Source organism: Budorcas taxicolor, chromosome X, assembly GCF_023091745.1.
Source record: "Budorcas taxicolor isolate Tak-1 chromosome X, Takin1.1, whole genome shotgun sequence".
NCBI lineage: Eukaryota > Metazoa > Chordata > Mammalia > Artiodactyla > Bovidae > Budorcas > Budorcas taxicolor.
The window spans coordinates 120,207,474-120,224,786 of NC_068935.1; the positions used below are offsets into that span (position 1 = coordinate 120,207,474).

General features: G+C 39.9%; 1 protein-coding gene across 1 annotated transcript in view; it reads left to right on the forward strand.

The window, feature by feature from the left end:
* Nucleotides 1-17,313, forward strand: part of PCYT1B (phosphate cytidylyltransferase 1B, choline) — a 122,175-nt gene that overhangs the window by 62,119 nt on the left and 42,743 nt on the right. The window contains exon 4 of the mRNA XM_052663519.1: nt 15,210-15,361. Coding sequence (XP_052519479.1) covers nt 15,210-15,361 — 152 coding nt within the window. The remainder of the gene's footprint in view (nt 1-15,209; nt 15,362-17,313) is intronic.

The following is a 17,313-nucleotide window of genomic DNA, read 5'->3' on the forward strand; positions in this document are numbered from 1 at the left end:
CAGCACAAACAGCCATAATTATGTTAAAGCACACACCCTCTCCCACTCTGGCCTTTCTCCCCTCCTCGTACCCCATCCCTCCAGGTCATCATAGAGTGCCAGACTGGGTTCCCTTTGCTACACAGCAACTTCTCAGTAGCTAGCCATCTTAGACCTAAGAATAAGAAAAATAAAAATAAAAAATTTTGTTTTATCTTCACTTATTCTTTAATGCTCTTCCTTTTTAAAATGTAGATCTGAACTACTGACATATAATTTTCCTTCTTTCTGAAGAACTGTAAAAACATTTCTTGCAAGGTAGGTCTTTTGGAAAAAATTCCCTCAATTTTTGTTTGTCTGAGAAAGTCTTTTTAGCTCCTTCTCTCTTAAAAGATGACTTGGTATGCTACAGAACTGTAGATTGGTGGAGGTTTTCTCTCAACACTATAAATTTTCACTTCACTCACAGCTTAAAAATTTTTTATTTTATATTGTAATACAGTTGATTAACAATGTTGTGTTAGCTTCAGGTGTACAGCAAAGTGATTGTTACACATGTATCTATTCTTCAAATTCGTTTCTCATTTAAGTTATTACAGAATATTGAGCAGAGCCCTCTGTGCTATACAGCAGGTCCTTATTTGTTATCTGTTTTTAAATATAGCAGTGTGTACATGTCAATCTGAAATTTCCAGTGTATCCCTCCCCACTTTTCTTCCTGCCTGGTAACCCTAAGTTTATTCTCTAAGCCTGTGAGTCTGTTTTGTTTATAGCTGATTAACAATGTTATGATAGTTTCAAGTGGACAGCAAAGGGACTCAGCCATATATATACATGTATACATGTATTCCAGAGAAGGCAATGGCAACCCACTCCAGTGTTCTTGCCTGGAGAATCCCAGGGACGGCGGAGCCTGGTGGGCTGCTGTCTAGGGTCACACAGAGTAGGACGCAACTGAAGCGACTTAGCAGCAGCAGCAGCATACATATATTCTCCTGCAAACCGCGCCCCCCATCCAGGCTGGTACATAACATTGAGTAGAGTTCCATGTGCTATAAAATGGGTCCTTGTTGGTTATCCATTTTGAGTATAACAGTGTGTACATGACCTTCCCAAACTCCCTAAACTCTCCCCCCAGCAAACATAAGTTCATTTTCTAAGTCTGAGAGTCTCTTTCTATTTTGTAAGTTCATTGATATCATTTCTTTTTAGATTCCACATATAATGGATGTCATATCATATTTCTCCTTCTCTAACTTACTTCACTCAGTATGACACTCTCTAGGTCTATCCATGGGGCTGCAAATGGCATTAGTTCATTCTTTTTCATGACTTAGTAATACTCCATTATAATATATGTACCACATCTTACTTATCCATTCATCTGTTGATGGACATTTAGGTTTCTTCCATGTCTTGGCTATTGTACACAGCAGTGCATTAAACATTGGGGTGCATGTATCCTTTCAAATCATGTTTTTATCTAGATATATCCCCAAGAGTGGGATTTATGGATCACATGGTAGCTCCATTTTTACTTTCTTAAGGGACTTCCATACTGTTTTCCATATGGCTATACCAGTTTACATTACCACCAACAGTGTAGAAGGGTTCCCTTTTCTCCACATCCTCTCCAACATTTGTGTTTGTACATTTCTTGATGATGGCCATTCTGACTGGTGTGAGGTGATAGCTCATTGCAGTTTTGATTTGCATTTCTCCAATAATTAGCAGTGTTAAACATCTTTTCATGTGTTTCTTGGCTATCTCTATGTCTTCTTTGGAGAAATGTCTATTTAGATCTTCTGTCCATTTTTTGATTGGGTTGTTTGTTTTCTTGCTATTCAGTTGCATGAGCTATTTGTAAATTTTGGTGTCTAATCCCTTGTTGGTCACATCATTTGCAAATATTTTATCCCATTCCACAAGTTGTCTTTTTGTTTATGGTTTCCTTTGCTATGCCAAAGCTTTTGAGTTTGATTAGTTCCCATTTGTTCATTTTTGTTTTTATTTCCATTACTCTAGGAGATGGATCAAAAAAGATCTTGCTGCAACTTACATCAGAGAGTGTTCTGCCTATGTTTTCCTCAAAGAGTTTTATAGTATCAAGCCTTACATTTAGGTCTTTAATCCATTCTGAATTTATTTTTGTGCATGGTTTTAGGGAGTGTTCTAATTTCATTCTTTTACATATAGCTGTCCAGTTTTCCTGGTACCATTTATTGAAGATACTGTCCTTCCACTGTATAGTCTGGCCTCCTTTGTGATAGACTAATTGACCATAGGTGTGTGGATTTATTTCTGGACTTTCTATCCTATTCTATTTATATATATTCCTGTTTTGTTCCAGTACCATACTGTTTTGATTACTGTAGCTTTGAGGTATAGTCTGAAGTCAGGGAGCCTGATTCCTCCAGCTTTGTTTTTCTTTTTCAAGATTTCTTTGGCTGTTTGGGGTCTTTTGTGTCTCTATACAAATTTTAAGATTTTGTTGTTCTAATTCTATTAAAAAAAAATGCCACTGGTAATTTGATACAGATTGCATTGAATCTGTAGATTGCCTTTAGTATAGCTATTTTGACAATATTGATTCTTCCAATTCAAGAATATGGTATATCTTTCCATCTTTTTGTGTAATCTTCAATTGCTTTCATCAGCATCTTACAGTTTTCAGGATACTGGTCTTTTTTCTACTTAAGTAGCTTTATTCCTACATATTGTATTCTTTTTGTTGTGATGGTAAATGGGATTATTTCTTTAATCTCTCTTTCTGATTTTTTGTTTTCAGTATATAGAAATGCAAGAGATTTCTGTGTATTTATTGTATATCCTGCAACTTTACTGAATTCATTTAGGAGCTCTAGCAGTTTTCTGGTAACATCTTCAGGATTTTCTATGTAGAGCATCATGTCATCTGCAAACAATGACAGTTTTACATCTACTTTTCCAATTTGAATTCCTTTTATTTATTTTTCTTCTCAGATTGCCATAGCTAGGACTTCCAAAACTATGTTGACTAAAAGTGGTGAGAGTGGATGTCCTTATCTTGTTCTTGATCTTAGAGGAAGTACTTTCAACTTTTTACCGTTGAGTATGATGTTAGTTGTGGGTTTGTCATATATGGCCTTTATTATGCTGAAGTATGTTCCCTCTATGCCCATTTTCTAGAGGCTTTTTTTTTCTATCAGAAATGAGTGTTGAATTTTGTCAAAAGCTTATTCTGCATCTATTGAGATGATCATGTGCTTTTTATTCTTCAATTTGTTGATGTGGTGTTTCACACTGATTGGTTTGCAGATACTGAAAAATCCTTGTATCTTTGGTTCAATTCCCACTTGGATTAATGTATTGTTGAATTTGAATTGCTAGTATTTTGAAGATTTTTGCATCTATATTCATTAGTGATATTGGCCTGTAGTTTATTGTTTTGTGGTTTCTTTGTCTGGTTTTGGTATTAGGATGATGGTTGCCTCATAGAGTGAGTTTGGGAGTATTCCTTCCTTTGCAGTTTTTTGGGAAGAGTTTGAGAAAGATAGATGTTAACTCTTCTCTTAAATGATAGAATTCACCTGTGAAGCTATAAGGTCCTGGACTTTTGTTTGTTGGAAGTTTCTAAATCACAGTTTCAAATGTAGTACTTGTGATCAGTCTGTTCATATTTTCTGTTTCTTCCTGGTTCAGTCTTTGAAGATTGTACCTTTCTAAGAATGTGTTCCTTTCTCTGAAGTTGTCTATTTTATTGGCGTATAGTTGATATTAGTAGCTTCTTCTGATCCTTTGTATTCTGTGGTATCCATTGAAACTTCTCCTTTTTCATTTCTAATTTTATTGATTTGAGCCCTCTCCCTTTTTTCCTGTTGAGTCTGGCTAAAGATTTTTAAAGCTTATCTTTTCAAGTAACCAGCTTTTAGTTTCATTGATCTTTTCCATTGTTTTCTTCTTTTCTATTTCATTTATTTCTGCTCAGATCTTTATGATTTTTTTCCTTCTGCTAACTTTGAGTTTTGTTTTTTCTTCTTTCTCTAGTTGCTTTAGGTGTAAGGTTAGATTGTTTATTTGTGCTTTTCTTGTTTCCTGAAGTAGGATTGTATTGCTATAAACTTCCCTCCTAGAGCTGCTTTTACTGCATCATATAAGTTTTGGATCATTGTGGTTTTTTTCATTTGGCTCTAAGTATTTTTTTATTTCCTCTTTATTTCTTCAGTGATCCATTGATTGTTTAGTAGCATATTGTTAGGCTACACGTTTGTGTTTTTAAATTTTTTTTATTGCAGTTGATTTCTAATTTCATGGTGTTGTCATTGGAAAAGGTGCTTGATATCATTTTGATTTTCCTAATTTTACTAAGGTTCCCTTTGTGATCCCAGCATGTGATCAGTCCTAGAGAATGTTCCATGTGCACTTGAGAAGGATGTATATGCTGCTGCTTTTCAGTGGAATGCTCTATAAATATCAATTAACTCTATCTGTTCTAATTTGTCATTTTAGACCGTTTGTTTCCTTGTTGATTTTCTGTCTGGATGATCTGTCCATTGATGAAAGTGAGGTGTTAAAATCTCCCACAATTACTGTGTTACTATCAATTTTTCTCTTTATAATTGTTAGTATTTGCCTTATATATTGAAGTACTCCTATGTTGAGTGCCTATATATTTACAATTTTTATATCTTCTTTTTCGATCAATCCTTTGATGAATATCTAGTGTCTTTCTTTGTCTCTTGTAACAGTCTTTAGTTTATTTTGCTTGATATGATATTGCTACTCCAGCTTCATTTTTATTTCCATTTTTATGGATTACCTTTTTCCCATCCCCTCACTTTCAGTCAGTATATGTCCCTTGATCTGAAGTGGATCTGTTGTAGAGAGATATATAAGTCTTGGTTTTTTATCCATTCAGCCAGTCTGTCTTTTGGTTGGAGCATTTAATCCATTTACATTTAAGATACTGTCCTTCCCAAGTGGTGGTGGTGGTTTAGTTGCTAAGTCATGTCCGACTCTTGCGACCCCATGGACTAGAGCCTGCCAGGCTCCTTGGTCCATGGGATTCTCCAGGAAAGAATACTGGAGTGGGTTGCCGTTTCCTTCTCCAGGGGATCTTCCTGACCCAGGAATCAAACCTGGGTCTCCTGCATTGTAAATAGATTCTTTATAACTGAGCTACGAGGGAAACCCAAGTGGTGCTAGTGGTAAATAACCTGCCTGCCAATGCAGGAGACCTAAGAGATGCAGGTTCGATCCTTGGGTTGGGGAGATCCCCTGGAGGAGGGCATGGCAACCCACTCCAATGTTCTTGCCTGGAGAATCCCCATGGACAGAGGAGCTTGGTGGGCTCAGTCCATAGGGTTACAAAGAGTTGGACACAACTGAAGCAACTTAGCATGCACCCACGTGCATGTTCTTACTGCCATTTTGTTAATTACTTTGGATTTGTTTTTGTACGTCTTTTTTCTTCCCTTCCTCTTTTGTTCCCTTCTCTTGTGATTTGATGACTAACTTAAGTGTTGTGTTTGGATTCCTTTTTCTTCTTTGTGTGTGTATCTATTGTTGATTTCCAGTATGCAGTTGCCATGAGGTTTTGATATAGCAGTCTATGTATAAACAAATTATTTTAAGTTGCTGGTCTTTTAATTTCAAATGCATTTCCAATATCCTGCATTTGTGCTGTCCTAGTCTCACAACTGGAGCTTCCCTGGTGGCTCAGACAGTAAAGAATCTGCCTGGAATGCAGGAGACCTGAGTTCAATTCCTGGAGAAGGGAATGACTACCCACTCCAGTATTCTTGCCTGAAGAATTCCATAGACAGAGGAGCATGGTGGGCTATGGCTATAGTCCATGGGATCACAAAGAGTCGGACACCACTGAGTGACTAACATTTTCACTTTTCACTTCTCACATTTGCTGCATTTAAAAAAAATGTATTTATGTATGCTGGGTCTTCATTGCTATGCATGGGCTTTCTCTAGTTGCAGCAAGTGGTGGCAACTCTCTGCAGTGGCTTCTCTTTTTGCAGAGTATGGACTCTAGGGCATGTGCTCAGTAACTGGCCCACGGGTTTACTTGCCCCATGGTAAAGTGGAATCTTCCTGGTCCAGGGATCAAACCCATGTCCCCTTTATTGGCAGGAGGATTCCTAACCACTGGACCACCAGGGAAATCCCACAATTGCTGGTTTTGATAGCATATTTGTGTGAGCGTGATTTGTTTTCTTTAATGTATATTTACCTTTACTGGTGAGCTTTTCCATTTATAATGTTCTTGTTTCTAGTTGTGGCCTTTTCTTTTCTGCTTAGAGAAGTTCCTTTCTTGTTTGCTTATTTCCATTTTTATTTATTTCTTGCTGTGCGGGGTGTTCATTGCTGTGTGGGCTTTTCTCTAGTTGCAGCAAGTGGGGGCTACTCTCTAGTTGTATTGCATGGGCTTCTCATTGTGGTGGCTTCTCTTGTTGGGGAGCATGGACTGTAGGGCATGCGACTGTTAAGCCAGTAGTTGCTGCATGTGGGCTCAGTAGTTGTGGCTCCTGGGCTCTAGAGCACAGGCTCAGTAGTTGTGACACATGGGCTTAGTTGTTCCACGGCATGTGGGATCTTCCCAGATCAGGGCTCACACCCATGTCTCCTGCACTGGCAGGTGGATTCTTTACCCCTGAGCCATGAGGGAAGCCTATCCTTAAGCATTTTTTTTTTTTTTGGCAAAGCTGGTCTGATGGTGCTGAATTAGCTTTTGCTTGCCTGTAAAGCTTTTTGATTTACTTATTTTTGGCCACACTGGATCTTTGTTGCTTCATGAGGGCTTTCTCTAGTTGTAGAGAGCAGGGCTACTCTCTGTTGTGGTGCATGAGCTTCTCATTGCAGTGGCTTCTCTGGTTGCAGAGCATGGACTAGGGAGTGCAGGCTTCAGTAGTTGTGGCACACGGGTTTAGTTACCCTGAAGCATGTGGAAACCTCCTGGATCAGTGATCAAGCCCATGTCCTCTGTACTGGCAGACGGATTCTTAACCACTGGACCACCAGGGAAGTCCATCTGTAAAGCTTTTTGTTTCTATATCAAATCTGAATGAGAGCCTTGTCACGTAGAGTATTCTTGATGATAGATTCCTTTTCATCACTTTCAATATATTGGCCCACTCCCTTCTGGCCTGCAGAGTTTCTGCTGAGGAATCAGCTGATAACCTTATGGGAGTTCCCCTTTATGTTATTTGCTACTTTTCCCCACTTCACTCACTTCTTGCTTGCATCGTTTTGGTGGAGATGTCCAATGTGATTTTTACCTTTGCTCCTCTATAGGTACAGTGTTTTGTTTTTGTTTTTTGGCCGTGTGCCATATGGAATCATAGTTTCCTGACCAGGGATTGAACAACTGACATGATATTGTAGATGAATATTTTTGTCGATGAATATATTACTGCTTGAATGAGACAAGGTTTAACATTGATTTTATTCCTCTTTTTTTGTTACAGGTGTAAGTGTTACAATATTTTGTTCATAAAGATATTTATGGAAATGGAAGTTTAATATAGTAATGCCACTCAATCTTTGAATGCTTATTTGACAGATATCACAAAAATAATTTACTACTGTCATCAAAATAATTTGAATGGCCTGTCAAGTGATAATTTGTTAAAATCTTTCAAATTTGTTGTTAAGCAGTGGATTATAAATGATGTGACCTACAAAAAGATTTGTTTCCAAGTTATTAGAATAATTTGCTTTGTCCCTTTCGAGGAAGTATAACACAAAGGCTATATCAAGACTAATCAATGACTCTTAATTATAACACTTACTCTTTTACTTGAAAGCAACCTATTCAACCAGAAATACTCAAGAAGGGTTGGGGAGATAGAAATATTGGTAATTTCATTACACCAGTGTCAATCCAATAAATTTTTATAAAATGTATTTATCATTTGCTTAAAACTTAAAAAACACACCTTGGGGCTGCAGTTTTAGCAAATTTAGCAGATTTGCAGAAAACACCATCTAACCTAATTGGCAAAACCAATCCTCATTGTTATACCTACTAAAACCCTAGAAATGCAGAAAAAGTCTTTTCAGTTTGAATGTAGTAATATATTTCAAGAAGCGTTAGGAAAACCACTGAGAAATGTTACAGAATCTATTGTATAAAAAAGAATCAGTCAAGATTAAAATAATGTAAGTCTGATATAACAAGTTACAAAGAAGATACAAAGTTACAAAAATAATATAATATCCTTAATGTATAGTAATACAATATAATTTATATGCAAAAGTATGATATTTATAAGAAGAGGAGTATGCTTTTTTTTAAGGCATGTTATTCCTTCCCTGGGTTGGAAAGATCCCCTGGAGAAGGGACAGGCTACCCACTGCAGTATTCTGGCCTGGAGAATTCCATGGACTATATAGTCCATGGGGTCACAAAGAGTCGAACATGACTGAGCGACTTTCAGTTTCATTCTTTCTCTAAATATTGGTATATGGGTGTATCAAGCTCTGGAGTTTGGCTTTTGGGAATAATTAAGTAAAATCTATAAAAATCAGAAATAACTTACCTTTTTAAGATATCTTGATTATACTTTTCCTATGTACTTGAGGATAGAGAAGGACATGTACTGCCAAAAGGTAATTTGGCATAGATATTTTATTTTTTGTTATGAAGAGCTAGGAAATAAAACACATTTAGAATATGAAATGGGAGAAAGATTCATTGTAAATGGAATAAATATGATGTGAGTTGATATAATAGATATTTGTCTTCCTTTAAAAATAGTATGTTTGAAACCTTGGGAGAAAGCATGTGAATATTTTATCCACATGTTCATTTCAGTGTACTTTGAAGCATTTGATAATTCCAGGAAAATATTCCAGTTGTATTTCTAAGCAGCAGCAGTATCAGCTTATACAGCTTTGACTTATTGAAGTGATTCTGAAGTGAGTAGCAGAAAAAATGCTTACTCATTAACTACAAGAGAAAAGACACTTCTAGGATTCAATATAAGCATTGAGAATAGCTGGAAAAAATGCTTACCCTTAACTATATGAAAAAGCAATCTTCAGCATTCAGTATTTTTACCAGTGCTCCTTTGCTTTGAATTCATGGGCCTTATCCCTTACGATCTTTGCATCCTTTGATAATAGTTGGGAGAAGGAAGAGGCAAAGTTGTTAGGTAAAAAGTTACATCATTCCCCGGTCTACCATAGTTAGTTTCTAACATTCAGTTTCACCTATAACAGAAACATGTGCAAGAAAAAGACAGGAAGCTTTTATAGGTTCATGGTGCTTTGAGTAGTCAGTAAATGAGCTTTCAGTTTGTGTTAGCCTCAGGATTTAATTCCCTGCCATGCAGTGTAATAAGGTTTAAATGATGGGTTTCTTTTGTAGAGTAGAGTAAGGTTGGTTCTGGATACAGGGCTTTCTTTAGCCCGTTAATTTTAGGAGAGGCTACTCTTAGAAGTTGTGGATCTGGAAATCAGTTCTCTTCAAACTACCAGTGCTTGGATACCTCTTGAAAAGCCTTTGTGTATCTCTAGGGGCCTGGCGTGCTGCGATTCATGGGGTCGTAAAGAGATGGACACGACTGAGCAACTGAACAGAACTGATCTGAGGGGTATGTGTAGGAGAAGGCAATGGCACCCCACTCCAGTACTCTTGCCTGGAAAATCCCATGGAAGGAGGAGCCTGGTGGTCTTCAGTCCATGGGGTCGCTAAGAGTCGGACACGACTGAGTGACTTCACTCTCACTTTCATGCATTGGAGAAGGAAATGGCAACCCACTCCAGTGTTCTTGCCTGGAGAATCCCAGGGATGGTGGAGCCTGGTGAGCTGCCGTCTATGGGGTAGCACAGAGCCGGACACAACTGAAGTGACTTAGCAGCAGCAGCAGGGGTATGTGTACCCTAGTTTGAAGAGTATCTTAAACTATCTATCTTGAGTTTGACAAAACAACTTAATGGCAGAAAATTCTATAGGGAGGAAAGTTAGGGAGTCCCTTAAAATAGATATTCTGGGGACTTCCCTGGTGGTCCAGTGGCTAAGACTTGCACTGTCAATGCAGGGGGCCTGGGTTCAGTCCCTGGAACTAGATCCCACATGCTGCAACTAAGACCTGGTATGGCCAAATAAATAAAAATATTAAAAAATAAAATGGTTGGTTGAAAGGCAAACTCTTAACATTATGTATGTAGTTACCAAAGAAAATGGTGACAGTGAAATGAAAGAACCTACTATATTAATTGTGGACCCCCTTACATATGCAGGCAGGGTTGCTGTAGGAATTCTCTTGGGTAGAGCATGGGCTTTGCTCATGAAACCACTCTGATTGGGGCAAGTACACAAACACGAACAGGTGAAATACTTAGTATTTGGAAGAAATATTAACTATTGATTCAAAGACTAGATAGAAACTGTGATAATTGGTGGTACTACATTCTACTTCCCAACCTTAGGCAGTAACAGATACCACAGACTGCCATGATTTTTGCACTATAATACCTGTGTTTTTAATTTTTAAGTACAGAGTCAGTTATAATTTGAAATTTTTTTATGCATGTTTTCCCTGTGGGCATTATTTTAGTGAATTGAAACTATCCAGTTATAAAACGTTTTCCCCCTCCATTTTAATGTAAAGTCTCACACCATTTAAAAACCAAGATAAGAAATTAAAATTATTTTTTTGAGATTAAAAATTATATCAGAGAATTTTTCTCCTGGAAAAAATTTTGTAAGGATGTGAGTCACCACATACTGACTTCTGCCTCCCAGGAGAGGGATAAAAAGCTAACAATTATAGAAATACTATACCCACTAGATACAACTATTACTCTATAAATGTAGGCATATGCTCTATTGTATCTTGATTGAAATTAAATATTCCTCTAAGACTCCATTTTGCCTGACTGGTGGGAGACTCAGTCTTGGTCCTTGCTGGGATCTCTTCATTGCCCTAGAGTCAAACAAGATTGCAAGATGTTGACAGAAACAGGAGAGGAGCTTCCAGTCTCCAGCCCAGACCGTTTTGCATTGCTCTCATCATCTGAACCCACAAAATTGCTTGGAAGGAGCAAATCCACTGTGCCTGTGGAAGGTGAGGCCCTGGCAATCTGTGCCCAAGTGAACCCCAGTGTCCTCATCGCTCCTGGGGCTCTGCTGCTGGTGGGACCCTCTGACCTTGGACCTCTTCCTCTTTTGGAGGAATCTTCTATGTGTCTTCTTACAGAATTCCTCCCAAAGAGCTCTGGCTTTGGGAAAACAGCAGTCAGAAAGACAGGCTGTCCACCAGCAGCTTGAATCTCATAGTTACTGTGGGGGAGTTTGTACTGAGAAGCTGGGCACGTGCGTGGAGTGGGGGCAGGGAAAAGGCAGAGCCGAAAACACAAACAAATAGATGTCACCACAAATGGCTCTGGATCACTGCTACTGTGAAAAAATGGCAAACATTACTGAGCATGCCTCTCTGCTCACACAGATGATCAAATTTAATTCTCCAAACTTTGCCATGTGTTAAAGACAGACAACTGAGGCTTAGAGAGTTTGATTTTTATAATTTTTATTTAGTATTATTTTAAACATTTATTTACTTATTTGGCTGCACTGGGTCTTTGGTGCAGCATGCAGGATCTTTAGTTGAGGCATGTGAACTTTTAGTTGCTTCATGTGGGATTGTTAGTTGCGGCATGTGGGATCTAGTTCTCTGACCAGGGATCAGACCACTGGCCCCCTTCATCAGGAGTGCGGAGTCCTAGCCACTGGACTACCAGGCAAGTCTGAGGTTTAGAGAGTTTGAGTAACTTACCCAGTAATAAGTAGCTGAGCTAGGATCCTAACCCAAGTTGGTTGGGCTCAAAAATTCATTCCTCATGTTATATTTTCTCTCCTGCAGGGTATTAGTAATATTTTATTTTGAGCACAGTGGGCTGCCGGTATAGGTTAGCTCCAGTAGGAGCTCCCAGACAGCTCAGTGAATTCACCCCCGGAACGCCACTGCTCAGAGTTCTCCATCTGGTCGTCAGGCTGCATTTGCCAAGACTCGAGAACAACAGTGCCGCTTTGGGCGTAATTAATGTTTAGACAATAACTGGTCAGCGTTTTCAGCTGCTTCTTGAGGTCACTCCTGGGATATGAAAATAGGACCCTGTGTTGGCATAAACAGGTTGTTTGTTTTCTTTGTGCTCTGTCAGGAGGCCATTATCTCAGCTGTCTCAAAGTGACACTAAATTGGTCAGGTGCAGGGTCAAAAGGAAGGGGAGGATATGGTTTGGCTTTGTTTTCTATTGTTTAAAATAGAAAATTGATGGATCTGAAATCCATTCTTGCTTAATACAATTCTTGAGGCAGTCTTTTAATAAATTCCTTTAGTCTTTTAAAAAGTAAAATCTTTTAAGAACATTTCAAAAGCCATAGATCAATTTTTAAATTGTACAGCTTGATCCATAAATAATTCCTATTTATGAAGTCAAACCCGAATGCATGTGGTGAATGAATACATGACATGGTCATTATGGCCCTACTACACACCCTACTCCCCAAGCTGGGTGAGATGGGTGATTCAGAGATAGGCTGGGCTGTTTACTCCAGATGTTCATAATATGCTTCAGGGGCTTTCAAATGTTGTCTGCCTTGGAATCATCCCTGAAGCTTGTTAAAAATAGTGCTGCCTGTACACCACTCCAGATCCACTGTCTTAGTTCATTTGAGCTGCTATGACAAGATACCACAGACCAGGTAGCTCAAAACAACAGAAATTCATTTCTCATCATTCTGAAGGCTGAAGAGTATAAAGTCCAGGCATTGACATGGTCTTCGGGCAAGGATCCTCTTCCTGATTCAGAGCTGGATCGTTCTCAGTGTTTTCTTACATGGTGAAAGGGCTAGGGAGCTCTCTGGGGCCTCCTTTATAAGGCACTAATGCCATTCATGACCTGAGCACCTCCCAAAGGCCTACCCCCTTAATATCATCATCTTTGGGAGTTAAGATTTCAACATATGAGTTTTGGGGAGACACATTCAGACCATAGCACCCACTGAATCTAAACCTTGAGGAGTGGAGCTTGGGCATCTTTAAAAAGCTCCTTAGGTGATTCTAATACTTAAGAGGTTTTTGAGCCTGCCACGTGTTGCTGGTAATGTAAGACACTACAATGTTTCCTACGTTGTATTGTGAATATGTCTATTCATCATCACAGGGAGTATGTATAGGAGATATATAGACATACACATGTGTATTGAGAGGCATACTAGTCTCTTATGTGCATGAATGTTGGAACGTACCTGCAGGTAAACATACATCTATTATTTTAAATCCTAGTAAACATTTATCGAGCATCTATACATATCAGGCACTGTTAATTCATTCAACAAATAGTTGCGTCTCCTACGGGGCTTCAGAAAAGGAAACAGACAAAAGTCCCTGTCTTCAAGGAGCTAATATTTTAGTAGAGAAACACCAACAATAAATGAATAAGGCAATCATATAATGATGAGTGCCATAGCAAGAAGTAAGGTGGGGAGATACGAGGCCTGCCAATGGTGGGGGCAGATCCCGAGTTAGAATACAGTGGCTGGGGGAGCCTTGAGGGAGGAGAGGGAGTGAGCCCTATGGCAATTTGGGGCACAGTTGGTCCAGGTTTGGGGAACAGGAAGTGCAGAGCCCTGATCTGAGTATGAGTATTCCTGGTGGCTTCAGGAAGTAGCCAAGGAGGCCAGGGGCTGGGACACAATAGGAGATGCAGTCAGAGAGGCAAGGAATGGCCGGAGGGAACTGTGGATCTGGTAGGGGCCTGTAGGCTGCCAGAGGAGTTTGGTTTTGACTCTGAGGCAGATGGGAACGGTTCGACTACTGAGGGTGATGTCATCTGATAGGTCTTTCATGGTGAATGGGCCGGGCAGGGAGCGGCAAAAGTGGTGAGGAGAGCGTGGCTTCGGTGTGCTGTGAGGGAGCCAGCAGTTTTGCTGGTGGTTTGGACGCAGCGTGTGAGGGCTGCAGCAGGAGGGTTTCCAAGGATGCTGAGTGCAACTGTTGGCTGTACTTACTCTGTGGCCAGATTTGTTTCTGGATGTGGGTCATGACCTGGTTCCAAGAAAATGACTGTATTTTTGTTTTTTAAAGCATCTTGTACACTTAAAATTTATAAGGTTATTGCATGTACATTAGGCCTTAAAGAAAACAACCTCATCTTCAGGAGTGGTCAGGTTAGTTTGACTGGCTACAGTAAGATGCTGATGGGGATGTTGATGAACCGGGCCTGTAGCCACAATGCCATTTCTTCCTGACATGTAGAAAAGCTGCTTTGGCCAACAAAAATATATTCTGGATATGATAATGAGGAGTATTTATTGTTCACTTTATTTCAAAGCACTTATTTTTTTTAAGGACTTTTTGATGTGGACCACTTTTAAAAAGTACTGAATTTGTTACAATATTGCTTGTATTTTATGTCTTGGTATTTTGGCTCCAGGACATGGGATCTTCACTCCCTGACCAGGGATCGAACCTGTACCCCCTGCATTGGAAGGTTTAGTCTTAACCACTGGACCACCAGGGAAGTCCCTATTTCAAAGCACTTATATGTAAATCCTCAAAAAATCATTTCTAAAGCTGATGGTGGAGGATAGTATCATGCCCATTTGAGGATTCAGGAGCTTGAGATCTAGTAAAGATGCGATATGGGAAGGGTGAATTCGGCTTGACCGCATCTTCTATTTTGTGACTTTCTCCTCTTGATTGTATAGTGACTGGACCACAATCCATGGAACAGAAGCATGTGTGTGTGTGCGCACATGTGCATGTATGTGAATCACACTTGGGTTACTAAGCACAACGATATAGTTAAGGAATTAGAACTCATTGCTCCAACGTTCAATAATTCAGGCCTCTTGGTCTCCTTGCTGTCTTTTCTCTGTTCATTTGGTCATTTTATTTCTGAATAGCAATTTTCACTGAAGGGTGGGATAAGGAAATAAAAAGATATAAAAGGGGTGTGGAGAATAGTTTTAATAAAAGACACAGTGGAGAATGCATTTGTAATTAGGACTAAAATAAAATTCTCCATTGCCAATGAATTTTAGCTTGCCTCACTGATCCTTTGTTCCCATTAAAGAAACAAAAAGAAACAAACAAAAATGAAGAGTTTGATTATGCCACACACCTAGGGAGGCTGAGTTCTTTGTCTAGCTGAGGAGTTAGTCTGTACTGGGATGGCTGTGGGCAGGGCCTGGGCCAGCAAACAGCATTTAATGCATTTACCTGCTTCAGTTTGCAGTGACGACCTCACTCACAAATTCAAGGGTTTCACCGTGATGAATGAAGCGGAGAGATACGAAGCTCTGAGACACTGTCGCTATGTGGATGAAGTCATTAGAGATGCTCCGTGGACACTCACCCCAGAGTTTCTGGAAAAACACAAGGTACTTGTTCCTCCACATTCTGTAAGTAACAGGATTACAGAGTCGTCTGTTTCAGCCCTTATACCCAGAAAAATCCAAGGAGTCGTCCAGCTTAGGAAAGCGGCAACTCCAGGCGCTGTCACGTGGTGTCACTTGACGCAGCGCCTGTCCTGTGCTCACGCCTGCAGACTGACAGCCACCTGCTTCCTCACTGTGGGCTCTGGAGCTGGACCACTCGGGTCCGCGTGTGGCTTCTATCCCTTCGTAACTGTGGGACCTTGAGCAAGACATTGAACTCACCTAAACTGTAAACTGCTGTTTTGAGGATCTAATGAGATCGTGTTGTGAAACCCTTGGCACACTGGCTGGCCCAAAGCAAGAGGTCCAAAAACATCATCACCATTATCACCATTGTTATTGATGCTTATAGATTCATAGGCATCATTTTTCATGGAACAAATGACCACACATCTTATCCAGAGGGGCAGGGGTCAGGCTCTAAGGAAAAAATTTTCTATCTCTGATTTTGTGACCCTGAGACTCCTACTGATAGATTTTTATTAGTTGAAAACATGAGAAATCCTTTTGATCTGCATGAAATTATGTGCTTTGTATCTCCCTACAAGCCCCACATTAGGAGCTATTCTTTCCTTTTATAAGCAGTACAAAAAAATAAGATTAAGCTGTTCTAAGAGTTTTCTTTTCTATTTTTAAATTCACGATGCAGCAGAGAATAGAGAATGCTGATAAATGTGCATGGGTAATAGCTGAGGAGACAATTTCCCAGCAAGAATAAAAAGAAAAAGGAAAAACTACAATATGATTTACTTCCAGCAATCACGAACACATTTTTACTAAGCATCTATTGTATCTTCAACTTGTGTGAAGCGTTACGGGGCTGCTTGTGATGGCTGCCGTTTATCGAGTGCTTGCCACGGACCCAGCCCAGTGCTAAGGGCTTTGCTCTTACAGGAATCACATTCAATCTCATGGCCACCCTGAGACGTTGTTGTTGTCATCCACTGGAGAGGGAAGGACAACTAAGTTTGAGTACTAAGAACAGAATTAATGGCAGTAACATTTGTTGAGTACTTGCTGTGTACCAGTTATTCTTTTTAGCACCTTTACATAATTGTAATATTTAATCCAGTGATTCTCAAGTGGGGGCAACTTTGCCCCCAAGGGATATTTGACGATGGAAGCAACTAAAGGGGTGCTACTGGCATCCAGTGGGTAAAGCCAAGGGTGCTGCTAAGCCTCCTACAATGTGCAAGATAGACTCTCCCCCTCCAGGAAAGAATTATCTAGCTCGGCATGTCACTAGTACCAAGGCTGAAAAATCCTGATTTAATCCTTACCACTTCCCCAATGGCTCAGTGGTAAAGAATCTGTCTGCAGTGAGGGGAACACAGGATATACATGTTCGATCCCTGGGTTGGGAAGATCCCCTGGAGAAGGAAATGGCAACCCACTCCAATATTCTTGCCTGGGAAATTCCATGGACAGAGGGGCCTGGCGGGCTACAGTCCATAGGGGCGCAAATAGTCTGACACAACTGAGCACACAGACCACTAAGTTATGAGTTATACAGCTAGTAAATGATGAAGCAGGAATCCATACCCAGGCGAATTAAACTGCTGTTTTACCTCTCAAGCTGGAGTGAAGCCTTTTAATAAAGGGCTTTGAAGTTTAGGCCAGGAGTTCTTTCGTTGTTTGTTTGGTTTTTGGCCATGTCACATGGTATGTGGGATCTTAGTTCCCCAACCAGGGATTGAACCGGTGTCCCTTGCATTGGAAACCTGGGGTGTTAACCACTGGACTGCCAGGGAATTCCTCAGGCAAGCAGTTTTTACTTGATGTAGGAGGAAACAAGGAACTAGTGAAGATAAGCAGGTATGAGGATGACAAAAAGAGAACTCTGTTGAAGGAGGTCCCCCCACCATGTGACAGAGAGCTGGCTGGAGAGGAAAGAG